This window comes from Nicotiana sylvestris, chromosome 2, assembly GCF_000393655.2.
Source record: "Nicotiana sylvestris chromosome 2, ASM39365v2, whole genome shotgun sequence".
Taxonomy (NCBI): domain Eukaryota; kingdom Viridiplantae; phylum Streptophyta; class Magnoliopsida; order Solanales; family Solanaceae; genus Nicotiana; species Nicotiana sylvestris.
Window position 1 is genome coordinate 192,819,312 of NC_091058.1, and position 19,841 is coordinate 192,839,152.

At 37.1% G+C, this 19,841-nt stretch overlaps 2 protein-coding genes and 1 non-coding gene across 3 annotated transcripts; 2 read left to right on the top strand and 1 right to left on the bottom strand.

Annotated features, from left to right (window-relative positions):
• Positions 1–207: 207 nt before the first annotated feature.
• Positions 208–678, bottom strand: LOC138886102 (uncharacterized). The gene has a single exon (XM_070167134.1). The coding sequence runs from the start codon at positions 676–678 to the stop codon at positions 208–210; it is 471 nt and encodes a 156-aa protein (XP_070023235.1).
• Positions 679–1,677: 999 nt separating this feature from the next.
• LOC138886581 (small nucleolar RNA R71) lies at positions 1,678–1,784 on the top strand. The gene has a single exon (XR_011405631.1). It is a non-coding gene; the product is annotated as a small nucleolar RNA R71 (small nucleolar RNA).
• Positions 1,785–9,050: 7,266 nt separating this feature from the next.
• Positions 9,051–9,653, top strand: LOC104241818 (uncharacterized). The gene is made up of 2 exons (XM_009796769.2): positions 9,051–9,356; positions 9,477–9,653. Exons 1-2 carry the CDS (start codon positions 9,051–9,053, stop codon positions 9,651–9,653), a joined length of 483 nt encoding a protein of 160 aa, XP_009795071.2.
• Positions 9,654–19,841: the final 10,188 nt, after the last annotated feature.

Below are 19,841 nucleotides of genomic sequence, written 5' to 3' on the forward strand. Positions count from 1 at the left end.
GTTACACTCCACACTTATCTTTCTCAATTAGTGGAGACTTCTCTTTTGAAGTCTTCACTGTCCACCCAACACTTGTAGTTGGCTTCTTCCTCTTCACCCCAGTTTCTATATTCTTCTCAAAGGCTACGGTATCATCACCTACTCTAAGCATGAGTTTTCTATCATGTATATTTAATATAGCTCTGCCCGTTGCTAAGAATGGTCATCCTAAGATAAGGGGGCCTCCTTGATCTCTTCCATATTCACCACTATGAAATCTACAAGAAATACAAATTTCTCTACTCGCACTAAGACATCTTCAACTATCCCCTTGGGTATTATAGTCGTTTGGTCTGCCAGCTGCAAAGATATTGGTGCAGACCTTAACTCTCCAATCTCATTCTCCAGCTTCCTGTAAATAGAAAAAGGAATTGGATTAATTGAGGTACCATAATCACAAAAACATTTATCAAAGTTAAGAGTGCCTAAAGAGAAAGGTATAGTAAAACTCTCTGGATCGCCACACTTTTGTGGGAGTTTATTTTGCAAGATTGCACTGCAATGCTGTGTGAGCTTCACTACCGATGTCTCTTCTATCATTCTCTTCTTTGTAAGGATCTCCTTCAAGAACTTTGCATAAGCTAGCATCTGTGAGAGAACTTTATTGAATGGCAGGTTTACATTAACCTGTCTCGGCATATCTAGAAATCTCCCAAATTGCTTGTCGAGCTTTTCTGTATAGAGCTTTTGAGGAAAAGTAGAGCAGGCATGTGCTCACTCACATATGTTCATCCCGTCTTGAAGTTTCTTCCTTGTTTTTTTTCTCTACTCACTTCTTGCCTTTCTTCTTCTTCTTCTTATCATCTTTAATTTTTAGCTCCTTCCCACTTTCCTTTTTAGGTACAACCTCTTTTGGGATTGGAGTGGACTCTTTCAACACTTGCCTTCTCAAGGCCACAACATTTACTGTCTTTTTGGGATTTCTCTCAGTGTCAGCAGGGAGAGTACCTGGAATTCTATCAAACAATATAGTTGCAATTTGTCCAACTTGCTTCTCCACACTTTGCAAACCTGTGACAAGTTCTTTTATGGTGCACCATGAGCATCTAGCCTCTCATTCGTCTTGACAATAGAGAGCCTTATCAGGTCTTCTAACCCGGGCTAAGTGGATTGTTAAGGTTGAAACTGCGGCCTTGGCGGATTAAAAGAAATGAGGAACTCCATGTCCCTGAAATCTGGTGTTATTTTGTTTCTATGCATTAGCAATACCCTCAGGTGAACTCCATAAAAAATCGGTGTGCTTTTGACCCTATGCATTGAAATATAATTCCCAACTGCATTTACTTCCTCTATTGAAACTTGACACTCATTAGTAAGGTATCCTCTTCCACATATGTCACATGCTGCTTGGGGCTCATCATGTATAGAGGCTAAGGGAAGCTTACTTATTTCTTTGGCCATGGAATCAAGATGTACCTACACAGATGTATTAGTATCAACCTGGTGAACACCAGTTGATCTTCTTCTTTCAGCAATCTCAGAGGGCTACTGATTTGCATCTTCAAATAACTCATTTAGAAGAGTGACTATCTCCTATGGAGTCTTTTTCATCAATGGACCTCCAGCTGCATTGCTCAATGTTCTGCGTGAGGACGGTGTCAAACCATTCCAAAACTCCTACAGTAGCATCTAGAGTTCAATTTTCTATGTTGACATTTTCACACTATCTCCTTAAACCTTTCCCATGCTTCAAATAGAGTTTCAGTCTCGTTCTGGCAGAAGTTATGGATTTCTCTTCTAAACTTGCCCATCTTAGCTTATGAGAAATATTTAGCAAGAAATCTTCTGGTCATCTCCTCCCATGTTCTAATTGATCCTTGGACAAGTTTTGAAGCTAGTGCTTTGCATCATCTTTGAGTGTAAAGGGGAATACCCTCAAGTAAACTGCATCTTGTGACATATCATTATATTGAAAGTTGTTCATTATCTCCTCGAAGTCTATTAGATGATTGTTGGATCTTCGTTCTGCTTTCTTCTAAAGACACAACGATTTTGAAGGGTTTGAAGCAACCCTTGCTTTAATTCGAAATTATTGGCTGCAACTGGAGATGGTCTCGCACATGATAACCTTGGTTGTAGACCTGTCTAGCATAATCGCCAAGTGGTCTCCCAGCACCAGGAGCTATGTTTTCGAACTGTTCTACATCCAAAGACTGATTGTGAGCCATTATTCGAGCCCTCTCATCCTCATAAGCAATTTGTGCATCTCTAAGGGCTGCTTCCTCAGCATCCCTTGTAGCTTTCTCTCTGAGTTGGGTTTCCTCCCTCAGAGCCAAACTCACATTATTATCATCTCCAGCCATATTTTCTTTGGTTAGGATTGCCCAACCTTCACTATATTCTCAGGGAGATTTCTTTCATTCCTCAAATATCGCAATTGTTTCTCGATTTCTGGTTCGTATGGTTGACTATGCGCAGACTTGGTGTCCTAGAGAATGGAGTACCACAAACCGTGAGCCTCTTAAAGAATCAACTAATGCAATCCATCTACATTGGGCATACATAGTCTGCTCTGCATCCTCAATGAACCATCGTCCACAATAGTGATCTCCTTAGCATCAGCATGCTGAACCATGTCCTTAAGGACGATCAGATGGGGGTCTTCATATTGACGCTCCCTGCTACGATCATAAAGAGAAGACTGGGAGACCACACAAGTAAAAACTCGTCTTAGCTCAGAAATATCCAATCTAACAAACTGGTTGGCCAAGGCCTGGACCTCCAATACCAATGGTATCATGATCCAATTCTATTATAGGTCGTAATGGCACCCAACACCCTTGCTAGGAAAGCCAACAGTGAACAATCTAGTGATTTTCCTATTTAATAAGTTTTCCAAGTAAATAACTTTCTTTAGGTTAAAAGATTTAATAAATAACAAGTTTAAAATAATTAAAACGAGAGCAGCTGAGTGCAATCATACTATAGAGATAAACCAAAACTGCAACACTACTGGTGTGTGCCAAGACCTGGTGTCACAAGTGTATGAGCTACTAGTAGAATATACAGAAGATTACTACTCTACTATCTGAAATGAAATAGACAAAACAACAAAGAAAAGAAAGACTCTAGTTGCTGCAAAACAGCTTAGAAGAGCAGCTCACCGTGTATTCTCGTAACTGGGATCAAGTATGCGCACCAGACTGATATCCAGATATACCTACCTTTGATAGAGAAGGTTGGGCAATAACCTGTAGCCTGCGCACAGTCAGAGAGCACCAAACGTAAAAAGAGAAAAAAATTAAAATAAAAATAAAGAGAAAAATTCCTAAATTAGCACAACAAACTATTTCAAACACTATTGATTGCCAATCCCCGGCAACGGCGCCACATTTGATTAGCTCAAAACACACACTAAAATATGCTCGCTAGTCAAATATAGTAAATTATAATATCGTATCCACAAGGATTGGAGTTGAAATAGTATTTTCGTAGTCTATAGCTTGATTGCTTTCCAAGATGGTCAACAATTGAAAATTATGTGATAAATACAAAAGTTAACTAATAGACTAATTTATTGACTAATGACACTCAACGTAAGTAACGAGTAAGAAAAGATATCAATGGGAGAAAATATGGTTGATAGGATAGGTGCAAGACAATTGTTTCGGATCTAACAATAGATAATTCACTTATAATATCAAGTGAGTCTATCGAATACACTCAATTATTTGTTCACACATTCAGCAGAAACTCTACTCTCTATTAAGTTTAACCTCACAATATGAACTAAATTAAGCTTGGTGAAGATATGCAAGAATTCGTAATGGATTGGTCTCTAAGAAAACCTCTTTCGATTATTCTCCTAATTAGGTTAATCCACAATTCAACTAGTCTCTTTCGATTACTTAGAAGATTTAATGAATTTGACCCACAAAAGATAACACAGAAAATATCACACGATTACATGAACTAGTGAATATAGATGCAACAATTAAAATATCCAACACGATTTAATACATAAGCTAGAGTTATAATTCACAAACAAGTATCAATACACTAAATACATCAAACCCTAAAGATAACTACTCCATAGATATGGAGTAATTCATCAAAATTAAGTTTAAAGTAAAGAAAAACATAAAACAATCCAAACCCTTGTCTTGGGTGGGGATTGAATGATGGATTCATTTTGCTCTTGCGTCTCCAACTTCTCCTTAGCCTCCTTAGGTCGCATATGTGTCAAAAATACCCAAAATACCATTTTTCATGTATATATATATATATATATATATATATATATATCAAGTAGGGTCGGGCCCAAGGGTAAAAACATTTTCCTACGCGAAATATGATACTTTCCGGAGTTGGACGTGCGCGGACACGCACTTGGGAGTTTACTCGCGCATATGGCCGCACACTTTAGCCACTGTTCTGCCTCACATGTATGCCCAGTGCATGCTCTCACCTGCGTGGCATACTAGATTCTTCGTTTTGTTCTTTAAGTGCACTATTGTCCGTTGATCCCCGAACACGATCCCAACTTACTCCTTGGGCTTTTACTCAAACTTCAAATCTGCATAATATATTGAATGCATTCCATAGCATCTAAAGAGATCGGAATCACTTTTACACGGCATAAAATACAAAATTAGTGTAAAACATTAACGATTAAACCTCAAACTCAATTGAAGTGTAGCATATTGGAGTGCAATAAACGACTAAAACACAAGATTATAACCTACCATTACTGTACTATGCCTGGATTTAGATACCGTGCTTATTGCTATCATGCTTTATATGTTTGTATGACTACGTGAACTCTGCAAATCATGCAAGAGATCATGTGTAGATGTTGAGCATGATATTTATTATTGAATGGTGTATCCACATGAGCCGAGCTGTAATTGTATACTTCGCACATGCATACACCTAAACATGATATTTTCCTCAATTTATGAGTATGTGATTTGATATCCGTTATTCATACACATGCATTCTTGTATATGCTTTCATAATGATGGACTGGATTGACAGTACGTGAGTGGTCCATGCGGGTTGAGTTATTATGGCACATGAGTTATTCACACAGTTCTTATGATTATGGCATGTGAGTTGTCTATGTGGTTATGGCAAGTGAGTGGTTTGTGCAACTCACGAATAAGGATCCATCCCCTGAGGGTCACCCTCTCATGTTTCTCTCTTGATGGTGCATATGTATATTGATAAGTGGTAGTTTTACCACTTGTTCTAACCCCTTTTGCTTTAGTTTTTGTATCATTTAGTTAAATATAAAGTTATTTATGGTGTGCATTGCTATATTTTCAGGTACAATGAGTCATGAAGAGAATTAAAATCAATTCAAGAAGAATTGATCAAAAAAAGCTGAATAAGTGAAAATAAATCAAGTGAAATCACATCTGCGCAATAACGATTGCATATGCAGATGCGTATCTATAAGAAAGTGTCCACATATGCAGAGTGAGAGCTATTAGAGTGAAATCACATTGAGAATGATGTGCCACATCTGCGTTATCGCTTCTACGCTAGAACTCCGCATTTGCGCAGTCACTACTATGATAAAATGGCCGCTTCTACAGAGTAGGTAATATTCCACAAGACTCGCATCTACAAGCAGAATTTCGCATCTGCGGGGTTGCACTTGCAAGCATTCTTCTGCAGGTACGGTCAACGGGCTATAACTCTAGACAGACTTAGGGTTTCACATTTTCTTGATCCCAAAACTACAAATATATGAGTACCTCATTTTGGAAGATATCTTCGGCAAATTTTACAAGCTTTGGAGGTAGGGTTACTTACACCACACTTGGGAGTTGATGATTTGAAGACTTTGGATGAGCTTTTCCTACCCTTATTACTCAGTTCTTCAATTTCTTGATTTGCATTGAAAATCTAAGTGTGTAGTAATTATTCCAATACTTGAAACTCTTTTATGGAAATATTCATTGTGTAAGTTTGAATTAAATCTCTTGTTATGCTCATATATTGAATTATTAATTATGAATTGAGTTATTATTTCTTTAATTATTCTTGTTCTCTAATATTTTCAAAGGGATTAACTAACCCTAGGAATCGCCCATTATTCGAAGTAATTCTTGGAAAAGGGGAACTCGGGGTTGATAAAGATTAATTAACAAGAACTTGGGTGTTAACCCTCATTTTGTAGATTTTACCAAGGGATATAATTGAACTACTTGTAACCATATTCAGGTGTACTTAATACTCTTAATTGTTTTAGGGATAATTCATTTAGGATGTCTTTTTTAAACTCGCTCATAGTTGTAAAATCATATAATACATTAGAGCAGTACTTGAGTGTAATTCACCTTGTACTCATGCTTGTAGATATTGATCATTTTACTTTCTGTTTAGGTTAGTTATATTTTTGCATTAGTTATAATATTTTCTTAAAACCCCTATTAAATTTTGGCTTAGCATAATAAGTGATAATTCACTTACTTGCCTAATCGCCTACATATTGTTCTATGTGGAATTCGACCTAGACTCATAGTTGAGTAAATTATATTGCATGCGACCGTACACACTTACTCTTTGAGGAGTGGATTTGGACGTCATCATCTTACCATTGTAATACATCAAAAATCTTTGGAGTTTTATCTCTCCATAAATTTCTCTTATTTCACTTTATTTTCTATAATTTTATGATATTGACAATGTTACATTCTACATGTTGTAAACGTTTGTTCTCTAAGTTCAGATCACACGGTATTGCTTGACACTAGTATAAATATTTTATTCTTAACCATATTTATGCTCTGTAAAACTTCATTTGAATTTTCAAAATCTACATCTCAAAGATCTTTTCCTAAAAGTAAATTTAATCTCTTTAGGTAGCTTCAACATTGTATCTATACTCATCTTTTCTTTTTTTAATGTTAAAGTCACTATTATGGTGAGAGGTTAAGTCAGATCTCAATCAGTTGATTTAAAAAAGTCAATACAAAAGAGAAGAAGCATCACAAGGAGATCGTAATGAGGATGAAATGGGCACCATCCTTTAAAGGACAAAAAATCAAAACGCGGATATGATGGTGCCATATGTTACATGTAGGATGTAATACATCATTTCTAACAGTTATGCCTCTTAGGTATATACCTTCTAGAAAACTATACATCAAAAGAGTTCTTCTTAATTTTAATTATGAACATGGTCAATTGGTCCATATCATTCTTCAGGGCATCTCTCACCTTTCCGAGTAAAGTGCTAGCCTCCATGAAGAAAGTTAAGGATTTTCGGCACATACTACAGTTAGCTAATAATTAGTTGTGCGGTTGGATTCTCTGAAATAGTGGTTGAAGTAGAAGTTACCTTCTTGTTTAAATTATCTAATTTCGTTCACAATGTTAGCTATTTGCTATGGGCAAGCCGATTGATTTTTTATTTCATTGACAGTAATCTAAGAGTCTGAATAACCTAGAACATCTCTATATCCCTTATCCAGACACCATTTAATTCCAATCAAGATAGCTTTTTTCTCAGCCATATTGTTTGAACAAACACAAAAAAAAGTAGAGAATGCCATTATAAGGTCCCCTTTATTGTTTCTCCGGACATCACCTCCCCCTGCTAGCCCCGGATTTCCATTGCTACAGCCATCTGTGTTTAGTTTAAGGGTTCTATTCAGAGGTTTGAGCCATTTGACTGGGACCATCTTAAGAGCAGGGTTGATCTTTCCCATTAAAAACGTAGTTGTTTCCAATTTGACATGATAGGCAAAGAGGGAAATCGAAAGGATAGAATTGTAGTCGTGGTAGTTTATATCTGATACAATAATCTTGATATGAAGATATTCTCCTCTCTATATATACAAGCATATCTCCTCTTCCATATCTTGCGCGCTATTGGTAGTGATAAGTTATGTTATTTTGTGTTTTGATGATTTGCCAAATAGTATCAAGGAACAAGTTGGGATCAGTTTCTTTGGCCTTGATATGATATGTTACTTCATCAATCTTATTCTCAAGGGGAATATCAATAATGGATTTGTCATCATCAAAAAGAGGGGAAATTAATAAGTTATGCTATTTTGTGATTTGGTGATTTGCCAAACAGTCTCGAGGAACCAGATAAGAACCATTTGTGATCACTTCCTTTGGCCTTGATATAATATGTTACTTCATGTTTTGATGTTGGTCAATCGTTCACGAGGAACCAGATAGAGACCAAATGTGATCAGTTCTCCTAGCTGTCGTATAGTCAACTATAGAGAGCATCAAAGTTGTTGCACTATACCGTTTGGAAACAATCTAGCAGACAATTGTAGCTTGCTAAGGCCAAACTAAAAGACCCTATCTCTCCTCAAATTTTCAATAATATATATATATATATATATATATAGAACGTGATAAAAGGTTTAACCTAACACTTGAAAATCCTAAAATCATATTCTCTCAAGTGCTAGCCGCCACAACCTTCAAGACTTTCTCAAGAACAAAGCTGCTACAACCTCAAGGACCAGATATAGAGATTGAAGGATCTTAATCCTTTAGATTTTTTTGAGTCTTTATCATTTTCTTCATTTGTAATTTTATGGTACTTTCAAGAAGTGTTTTTGTAGGACTGTTTTTAACCATTGTTCGATTTGGTTTCTTGACTAGCGTTAGTCAAGGTTTGTTGCATTGTAATAGAGTTATTGCAAAGGGATTACAATATAGTTATTGTAAGGGGTGAGAGATTAAGAGTTTTAGTTCCTATATTGCAATAGATTTTAATTGGAAGTTTGCTTGATTTAGTGTAGTTGAAATCCTATAGCCGTGACTTTTAATCCCTTGAGCAAGGAGCTTTCTACGTAAATATCGTGTATATTTTACCACGTAAATATAGTGTGTCTTTTACTTTTCTCTTATTTACTATGAAACAGATAGAGAACCTGATTTTCTATAATGTTTAGTTTTAATTTTCGCTTATTTACTATGGGAACATATAGAGAACCTGATTCTCTATATTGTTTGGTGGACTCCTAGTTTCTATCAATTGGTATCATAGCAGATTCTTTCAAAAAGGTTAACACCTAGAAAGTATCTTCATCATGGCAGCTTCACCAAACGTCGAGGAAGGACAATCAACCACAAGACCTCCAAGATTCAATGGAAAGTATTACGACTGGTGGAAAAATAGATTGCATGACTTCATTATGGTAGAAGACTCTATTCTTTGGGACGTGATTTGTGATGGTCCCTTTGTCCCTATGAAGGTTGTTGGAGAGGAAACAAGAATTGTTCCAAAGACAAGAATAGAATACAATGATGTTGATCGAAAAGCTAGTAAGAAGAACTTCAAAGCGAATAAGATTCTTGTGTGTGATATTGGATCAGATGAGCATAATCGTGTCTCGGCATATAAGTTTTCCAAGAAAATATAGGAAGCTCTACAAATGGCTCACGGGGGAACTACTCAGGTAAAGTAGACCAAAAGAGACATGCTTACTACTTAGTATGAGCTCTTTAAGATGTAGGAGGATGAGTCCATTCAACAAATGCATACTCGTTTTACCTCTATAATCAATGGACTTCATTCCCTTGGTGGAATCATTCCAACCAACAAGTTGGTCTTGAAGATATTCAATGTTCTACCAGTTCATGGGAGAGCAAAGTTAATGAGATCACTGAAGCCAAAGACCTACAGAAGCTGACTATTGATGAGCTTATATGAAATCTCAAAACCTATGAATCTGTAACATTCCATAAATTCGGATGAGGCATGGATGCACTAAATGAGTATTAATGTGAAACTTTAGACATATGAAGTCCTATTGGGACGATTATGGGTGAAAATATTTGTTTTGGAATCAAGACAGAGAGTGAGGTGCATAAGATTCGATATAATCGATTAAGTTTATGAAAGGTCGGTGTTACAGCCTTAGACAGTGCGAGGCCATGAAAACATACAGCCTTAGATAGTGCAAGGCCATTCAAACTTACAGCCTTACAGTGCAAGGCATTGTTCAGGGCACTAACCTTAGCACCCGTGATGATGCAAGGCCGTGTAGTTTTAGCGCCTTGCACTGTTTGGTAAATCTGATGATGTCCCATGCGATGATGTTTAACCAAGCCACTTTTATTTCCTCCTCCATTTTTGGTACGTGTACACTTATTTAAACCTTACCTCGTTCCCTACAACCCCAAACACGTAGATTTTCTCTCCAGAAAGGGGAGCTCTTAAGTACCCAACTTCCCCAAGGTCCCTCCATCAACCAAGGTTATTTATAATGATGATTCTAAGTTAATTTTAACTCTACAAAACCTTATTAATATGGGTAAACCCTTCAAATCATTAAATATTCAATTGAGACATCATTGTCGAGATAAGAAACCCTAGAACTCGAATTCAAGAGGATTGAACTTCAAAAAGTTAATGCTTCAAATATCTAATCATTTATAGCTATGAATTGATGAGTTTTTGGGAGAATAGTCTATGGGTTTCCTAAAGAGAATCATATGAACTATGCTAGGGTTCTGGTTGTTTGCTTAAGATTGTAGTAAACAATTGGGTGATTAGAAGTAGTGTTAGTTACTTGTATTTGAGATTGTAAAATCACCTAGAAGTAGTAGAATGAGAATTGGTGAAGAAAACACCACTAATAAGGGCTATGAGGCTCACCCATAAGTTGTTTGATAAATGGCTAAGTAACTAAAAATGAGTATTGTTAATACCATGGAATCCCTTTGACTTCCATTGCTATAGATTAAAGTTGAAAGGGTTGGTGAAGGTTGTATTACGCTCAGGAGCATGATGTTAAGGTACGTGAGGCTAACTCTCTATGCTCGGGGATGTTAATGATTCTCCCTACACTACCCTTCCTTTACAACGTTACTAATTGCAACAAAAATATAGTTAAGCATAATTCCTTAAATAGTTGCAGGACTTCTATTCTCTAGCTTCGTAACTCGTTCATGACTTTCATTCCAAACATTGTGAGCTCAGTGTATAATCAATATAGACTTGTGTTTGATTCCCACAAGTCTCAGTCTAGATTGCTCAGCATGTCATAAATAGTTGAAGAGTTAGTTTTCATGATCAATTCATAAATACATGTCTTAGTATATTCCTATTCAACATTCTAGTATCATGTTACTCAGTATGAATCTGTATTTTAGTATCACGTATTGCATTATGATTCTTAGTTCTCGATTTTAAATACCTGAATGTTGAACACCTGTATTTAGGCCCGAGACTGTAGTTTTTGCTTTATGACTATTCGGGCCTGAGGTCGTAGTTTATGATTTATGCATATTTGGGCCAGAGGCCATACTTTATGCTTTATGCATGTTTGGGCCTGAGGGTGTAGTTATGTATATGTATACCTAGGCCCAAGATCGTAGCTTGTGCACATATATATTGGGCCCGAGGCCATAGTTTATTTAAATAAATAGGTTGTTCATCATTTAGAAGAGGGAGTATTCATATCCTTACTTTCTTGTTCAATTATCATTTATCAGTTATGTGTACGGTCGAAATTAGGTATACCGATTTCCCAGGCTCGAGGGCCGCTTCAAGACCGAGTTCAGTTAAGGTCGAATCCGAGCTCGATGGATTAGTCTCGAGCTCGAAGATAGAATGCAATGTCTAAGGATCAATGGACATTAGAGTCAAGTACAACTGACTCTGAGACAGTGCCTTTATGAGTTTGTTATAGAAGGACAAGATTCTTACCAAGTCCCCAAGATCATGGCGTAAATTCCGGAATAGATTTTTATGAATTAGTACAAATCCATACCAGGCGGTTATATAGTTGTCCCAATAAGATTCTTTACTGTAAATGGAAATGTACCTTATTTTGGGCTCCCCTCCTATATAAAGGGGACCCCAATTATTTGTAAACATCATCTAATCATTTGGCAAAGAATATACTATCTTACTTTTTCGCTTATTGTTCATCAGAATTATCCTTTAGCTTTATTGTTCTAGCTTTATTATTCTTACCTTACTGTTCTTAGCACGTCTTGAGGTCACTAGGCTCGAGGTTGAGACTGACTTATCTACTGGTTTATAGCAGGCAAACCACACTAAAAAATGCACACTGTGGAAGCTATCCAATCATTTCTTCCAAACCGGAGGAACCCTGTATAGGACACCTGACCTGGGGCTGTTAAGGTGCGTTGACGCAAAGGAAGCTTCCGGACTGCTCAAGGAGATACATTCCAGAACTTGTAGACCACATATGAATGGTTTTGTTCTAGCCAAGAAGATACTCAGAGCTGGATACTTTTGGATGACCATGAAGACAGATTGCATCCGGTACGAACAGAAATGCCACTAGTGCCAGGTGCATGTAGACAAGATAAAGGTATCACCAAACGAGCTCAATGCAACAAGTGCCCCTTGGCATTTTGCTACCTGGGGAATGGATGTCATCAGTCCAATCGATCCCAACGCTTCAAACAGGCACCAGTTCATTTTAGTGGCCATCGACTATTTTACAAAATGGGTAGAGGCTGCATCTTACAAAGCGGTTACCAAGAAAGTTGTCGCAAACTTTGTCAAAGAACGTATTGTTTGTCGATTCGGAGTTCCCCTGTCCATTATCATTGATAATGCTTCCAATCTCAATAGTGACCTAATGAATGCCATGTGTGAAACCTTCAAAATCAAGCACAAGAACTCTACAACATGCATGCCTCAATTGAATGGAGCTGTGGAATCTGCCAATAAAAATATCAAGAAGAAACTAAGGAAGATGGTAGAAAATCACAAACAGTGGCACGAGAAGTTACCCTTTGCACTATTGGGGTACCACACTACAGTTCGCACATCAATTTGGGCAACTCTCTATTTACTGGTTTATGGTACCAAAGTTGTCATTCCAGCCGAGGTAGAGATTCTTTCTTTAAGAATCATACAGGAAGCCAAACTCAGCAAGGTAGAATGGATAAGGAGCCGTTATGAGCAACTGGACCTTATAGACGGAAAGAGAATGAACGCGGTATGTCACGGTCAGCTTTATTAGAACAGAATGTCCAGAGTTTTCAGCAAAAAGGTCAAACTAAGGCATTTCACACCGGGACAGTTGGTGCCTAAGAAGATCTTCCCACATCAAGATGAAGCCAAAGGGAAATTCTCTCCTAACTGGAGAGGTACTTACTTGGTTAACCGGGTGCTAACAGGAAGAGCACTCATACTCGCAGAAATGGATGGAGAAGTTTGGCCGAAACCAATCAATTCAGACGCAGTCAAGAGATACTATGTTTAGATTGTTTACATTCCTTCATAAGATGTAATTGAACTATGCTTTACGTGATTCCCGTTTGATAGGGGAACGTAGGCAACCCTATGGGTTCAGTCATATCACAATAAAATTTACATTTTACCCTCAGAACCAAAAACTAGGGAAAATTTCGAGGAGGACCCTCAAAATTTCAGAGCAAGTCCAGCCGACGCCATCATATGCCAGACAGTTAGAAATCGGTTAAGGAACTGGGGCAAAATTTTGAGAAGGATTCTCAAAATTTTGGAGAAGTTTCAGCAAATTTTGTCGCATGCAAACGGCCGAAGGATCATTTACAAAACTGAGGCAGAAATTTGAGGAGGACCCTCAAAATTCTAATACGAGAAAGCTGCAACGTCTCTAAAATGTGTTACAATCACTAGTTCATCTAAAATTATTTGATATTTCACTATGGTTTCTAAGAAAATAACTCCATTTTTATCAATAAATGCATATTTTCGAAAACTCTATCTTTCGTAAAAGCCAGGTGTTACCCAGGGCAACTCAAACAAGGCCACCAAAATGGAGCGGAGCAAAGCCAGCAGACGAAGGCACGAACCAACCTCCCTTTACAAAACAAATTTTTTTTCTTTGGATGCAGGCATGGTGAACATAACAGAAGTATTCACAAATATACACATATCAAAGTCACTATCAATCAAGCCACCAGACGCAAATATATCTCCAGCTAAGAAACATTCGACTCCTATTTGCTACATGTTCACTACATAAGGCTAAGCATTGCCTTCTCTTTGCACGAGACTATGTATTGTATCAAATCTTACATGAGGCTAAGCCCTGCCTTTATATTTGCATAAGACTAAGCATTGCCTTCTCTTTGCATGAGACCAAGCTCTATCTCAAATCTCGCATATGGCTATGCATTGCCTTCTCTTTGCATGATACTAAGCTCTGTCTCAAATCTTGCATGAGGCTAAGCTCTGCCTCCATATTTGCATAAGGCTAAGCATCGCCTTCTCTTTGCACGAGACTAATCCTTGTCTAAAATTTTGCATGAGGCTACGCCCTGCCTCCATATTTACATAAGGCTAAACATTTCCTTCTCTTTGTATAAGACTAAGCTCTGTCTCAAATCTTTCATGAGGCTAAGCCCTACCTCTATTTTTATATAAAGCTAAGCATTGCCTTCTCCTTGCATGAGACTAAGCTATGCCTCCAATCTCACATGAGGCTAAGCCCTGCCTCCATATTTGCATAAGGCTAAGCACTGCCTTATCGGGACTAAGCATTGTCCCTCCCTGCATAAATGTTTCTCTATTCTAAACTTGAGACTATCTTCTTCCCTCGGGATAAGCTCTACCCCCAAACTTGGCACAAGACTAAGCTCTGTCTTGCTATCACTTTCAATATCATATCTCTACACTTCATGGGCTGACGTATAACCAACCTGTCCAAAGGCGTCATAGTCCGAAGGCATCATCTTCATAGCCTGAAGACGCCATGTCATGTCTTACAGATCTCTCAATACTTGCTCATCATTATTTAAAGGCATCATGGTTCATAGGCACCATCCTCATGGCCTGAGAACATCATTTCATAGCCTGCGAATCCCTTATCTCACGATTCATGGCCCAGGACGTCATAGTCTAAGGACATCATCTGCACTGTCCAAAGACAATCTTTCATGGTCCAAAGGGAATCTGCATCACGTTTAAATTCTCGTAGTCACCTATATACTTGCATGCATCGTATTTTAAGTTTTGCAGGTAATCCAGGAGGTAACCGTTCTTCAAACAGGAGCAACCTTCGCTCCATTTTCCGCTCATACCATTTTTCACTTTGCCATTATAATCGATTCCATCAATTACCCACCTTACTCTATGACCATTCAGATATCTTCCCTATAATATATCTGTTACGCTCCAAACTCACAATCATAACTCCATCTGACATTACCCTTCACAAAGTAACCTTTCTAGCGGCTTTATTCACTGTTGGATCCAGAACTACACATGGCCTGATTCCTGTAAAACAAGGGATATGTAGGCAACTCAGAGACCACTGTTCGGCCTATTATTTTTTCAAAACACCCATTCGGTGAAAATCGATCATCATTTCTTTACCCGAAAACTCTTTCATCCTTCCTAGTTAAAGAGGGGCAGCTGTTGATACCCAATTTTTCCCTCATATATTTTAAAATGTGCATACACACTTTCAAAATATTGTACATGCATGCACAAGTGTTTTACAATTTCTTCTATATTTATTAAAGACCTTAAATCAATTAATTTCTGCATTTTAATTATATAAATATTCAATAATTATTACATATATTACTTTACAATGGTTTAGTCATCTAAATTCACCATTTATGTTCATATGAGTGTTCAAATATTTTAATTGCATTTTTTACAATTACATTTGCATTTTTTAAGTCTATAATTGCATATTTTGCAAAAATAGCCCCTACATATGCATATCTACATTATCTATACAAAAAATGAACTTTTGTATTTTTATGATGTTAAATAAATATATTAAATCATCTTCATACATAAAGATCATTTTTATCATTTAATTAGCTATTTTTACAAATTATTTTATTAATTAATTGAGTATTTAATAAATAGTCCTCTTATTTAATTTTGGACCCCGCCTCCCCCTAAAGCCCAAATCAATTAAAACATAGCCCAATTAAATCCAACCTGCCCAACCTAGAACCAATCATGTTGATCTCTAAGATCAACGGCCCATATCATCTCTTACCATTTTTAATCCAAACGACCCCCTAACCTTATTCATTTGTTACCACCCGCCGCCCTTGAATCCCCCTTCTTCTCCGGTTCTCTCTGAAACTAACCCTAACCCTAGTGCCATCACCTAAATTTTTCTTGAAACCCTTTGATTACTACTCATTCCATGGAGTTCCCTGGTGATTTGAGGCCCCTACCGGCTTGTTACATCTTCTGGTTATTCGACTTCATTGATTTATGACAGAATCTCAAAGTGATTCAACCAAGCTTTGTCAAAATATGACTCTCATGCTTACCTTTGGCCATTCTCGCTTGTGAGTATTGTTCCTTGCCTCTTTTTGGTTTGAATCTATGGTTTTGGACAGAGCTTCTTTCATCTCTGCTATTTTCGAAAACCCTAGTCTTATAACTACTTGGGTCTATCCGGATCCTTGTAGATCAGGAAGCTCTAAGTGCTATTTGATATTCTCCTCAAAAATCTTATACTTTTGTTACAACTATTTCAATTTTAGTGCTTCTATGAAATTAGGGTTCATATCCCATATTTCTTTCAAGTGTTTAACTTGACTATTCTCTCTTGTTTGGGTAATTTTTGTGTATGTTCTTTAAACCCTAGGTCTTATTCTATTATGGCACCAATTTCTTCAATTTTTTTTCAGGTTATTTGTTTATCCATGTCAACCCAATATATTGATTGATTTTATTCCGGATTCAAATCCTATTTTCCTATTCAAATCAGTATTTTATGTGATTTTATTTATTTCCTTATTTGTGACCTTGATTAGTTGTATTTGCCTTAATTAAACTGTTTGTATGGGTTGAGGATTTGAATGACTCATATGTTATATGAGATTGATTTTTTGCCTTATTTGAAACCTAGTTATGTATCGTTTATTGAATCTCCCCAATTTAAGGGCCCTCTTCCGGATTTCTCTATAGGAATTGATTCTTTAATTATCTGATTGTTTTTATTTGATTATCCTTGTTTTACGAACAATGATTTTCTCTTTACCTTATTTGTTTTACCTCACTAAGTGCTATATATACTCTCATTACTGATTTTTCAACACACGAACATAGTTCAAAAACACACAGACACACACAAAAACTTTGCTCTCAAAACCTCTCTACTACTTACGTTCATTGCATTTCCTAGCCGGCTGAAAGCCAAGGCTAGACCACTGAGTTCTGTGCATCTCTCATCATCTGCTTACCATCTGTAACTAGTATGCCTCCACTATTGCTATTCAATTATATAATGTGATTCATGTTATCAGCATGTCTACTTTTATTTCATTAGATCCATATGCTTTATGTTTATTATTCCTAATCAGCATGTTCCCTGCTATTCAATTAAACTTATGTGTTTCCCTAATCAACATGTTTACTGCTATTCAATTACATTATATGTTTTCTGTTATTCAATTAAACCTATATGTTTCCTTGTAATCAGCATGTCTACTTCTGTTTAACCTATATTTTACTGCAATAGCATGTCTACTTCTGTTTGATTAAATCTATGTGTGTCTTGCTTTCAGCCTGGTTACTTTTGTTTTAAATAGACATATGTGCTTCTGCTTTCAGCAAGTGTGCATGCTTGCTCATATCTAAATTAGACCTATGTCTGTTTACTTCTCCATTAGCATGTTCTTTCTATCTTGTTTTAAGTGTTCACCTCTCATAGACTTCTGACCAACATTGCTACCAATCCCTACTCCCCGTTTGTATGTGACTATCTAATTGATCCTAACATGCCATGTCTTTGTTTAGTGTTTGTCCATTATGCTCACCTAGTAACATCCAGTAAACTAAGTTGAAACTTTAAGTGATGTTGTTTCGATATACTGTTTGATTACTGGGACCTTTGTTTGAGTTCCAAGAGTTAAATGACCTTATTTACTCCTTACTTCTTGAGAATCCAAAATAATTTTCTTAAAACTATCTCCTGTTTCAAACTCCTACTCTTAGAACACCTAGGGTCCTACCCCTACAGTGTGAGCATTGCCTAGGAGTCCATGAGACTCCTCTGAATTTGACACACTGGGGTTGGCTCTCCAAAACTGTCTCATAAAAGGTTTCTTTAACAATTTTCTGGTGTGGGCATTGCCCGGGGTCCCTGAAGCCCTTGGAAACTTTGACATACTAGGATACCATTGGGTGCACTATTAGAGTATCGGCATGTTCATACTTGGTTGAAGGTCTGACTTCTCAGGTTTACTGTTTGGGCCTATTTAGGCTCCCTATAGTTTTAGTAGTTTCACTTTTGTAATTCATTATTTACGGTTGGTTTAAAATAATTATTTCTTTGTAAATGGATATTGGGGATATTAGTAAAACTAGGAGGGGTTCTTATAAATATTTTGTTGGGAAAGGGTAGATACCATGCCTATTGGATTTAAAATCAGTCCTGCATTCTAGATACCATGCCTATAAGTTGCTGCGATGTTTGTTTGCTTATGTAAATTTAGATACTTCTGCATGTGAATTTAAAATCAGTCCTGCACTCTATATACCATGCATATAGGGTTTAAAATCAGTCCTGCATTCTAGATACCATGCCTATAAGGTTTAAAATCAGTCCTGCATCTTAGATACCATGCCTGCAAGTTTTCTCGGCATGACAACAAGACTTAAATCAGTTCCTGCATGCAAATAAGGTTTAAATCTATTTTTGCATTTAAATACCATGTCTATAAGGTTTAAAATAAGTTTATGCAATTAGATACCATGTCTGTCTGGTTTAAAACTAGTCCTTGCAATTAGATACCATGTCCATAAGTGTAAAATCAGTTTCTACATCTAGACAGCAATCCTATATGACCTAATGAACCAAACTGCCTGCTCAAAATTGTTTACTGGTTTAGTGCGGTTCTGATTAAAAATTAGATAACATATTCATAGGACATTTATGATCCACGCCTAGGCAAGCTTATAGGGCAATTAAAATCTTGAAATTAAAAAACTATGCTTTGTTTGTGAACTGCCTAGATCCAGCTAGTCCTAAAATCAGTAGGCTACTGATTAAGTACCTACTCCTTCGCGTTAATAAAATACTGCACATGTTCTGCTTGTGCTCACCTAGATATCCTTCTATAGGACTTCTAAAGTGTCTGAAATACTGTTGTTTGAGACTTGCAATTGTCTGCTTATTTGTAGAGGTAAAATGTGAGCCTTTAATTGTTCCTTTATCTAACAGTCCTATTTATTTTGCTTGTCGCTTAGATTTTCTCCTTTTAAACACTATAGAAAAGTCTAGATCTACCTTAACTAGAAGTCCTAAATACCTCCAAGACCATAAGTAAGGGACGGGTAATGCACGCATAGAGTACGTTTAGTTAGAATCGCTTAGATAACCACTAAGGGAAGTGTAATTGGGTAACAAAGGATATGATGACCTGTGCGCTAATGCTATGTGTAGCACTCCAACTTGGGGATGATTACCGAGCAACGCACAGAAGTGATCCTATAGGCTAAAAAACCTAGGACCTCCTTTACCCCTTGTTTTTAAACAAAATGTATGTTTGTCTAAATTACTTTGTTTGCTACAGACTAATTCACCTAATCTGAGTTCGGTCGGGACCCACCGTTGTGGAGCTCGAGGGGTGCCTAACACCTTCCCCTCAAGGTTATTTCGATCCCTTACCCAATCTCTTATAATGCAAACCGGTTTATGAGTTACTTGCTTTAGGTACCCTAGCGCACCTTAAATCCGTTAGGTGGCGACCCTTCAAATTCAAATACCCAATTCCCAAAAGAAAATGAGTTGTTCCCAGAGAGATGTCAAAACCTGGACTCCGCGAGGAAAAAGGGAGCACGACTTAGTAGATAGAGCCAAACATTAGCTTGATTGATAACCTCAACTCCCCTATGGTTACTAGGTCTAGACATTGAAGTCCAATTT

Bases quoted from the DNA above. Each gene is read 5' to 3' on its own strand.
- LOC138886102 (XM_070167134.1), bottom strand. From the start codon at position 678: ATGCCGAGACAGGTTAATGTAAACCTGCCATTCAATAAAGTTCTCTCA.
- LOC104241818 (XM_009796769.2), top strand. From the start codon at position 9,051: ATGGCAGCTTCACCAAACGTCGAGGAAGGACAATCAACCACAAGACCT. The intron at 9,357-9,476 runs GCATATAAGTTT...TTTAAGATGTAG, and splicing joins ATGAGCATAATCGTGTCTCG to GAGGATGAGTCCATTCAACA.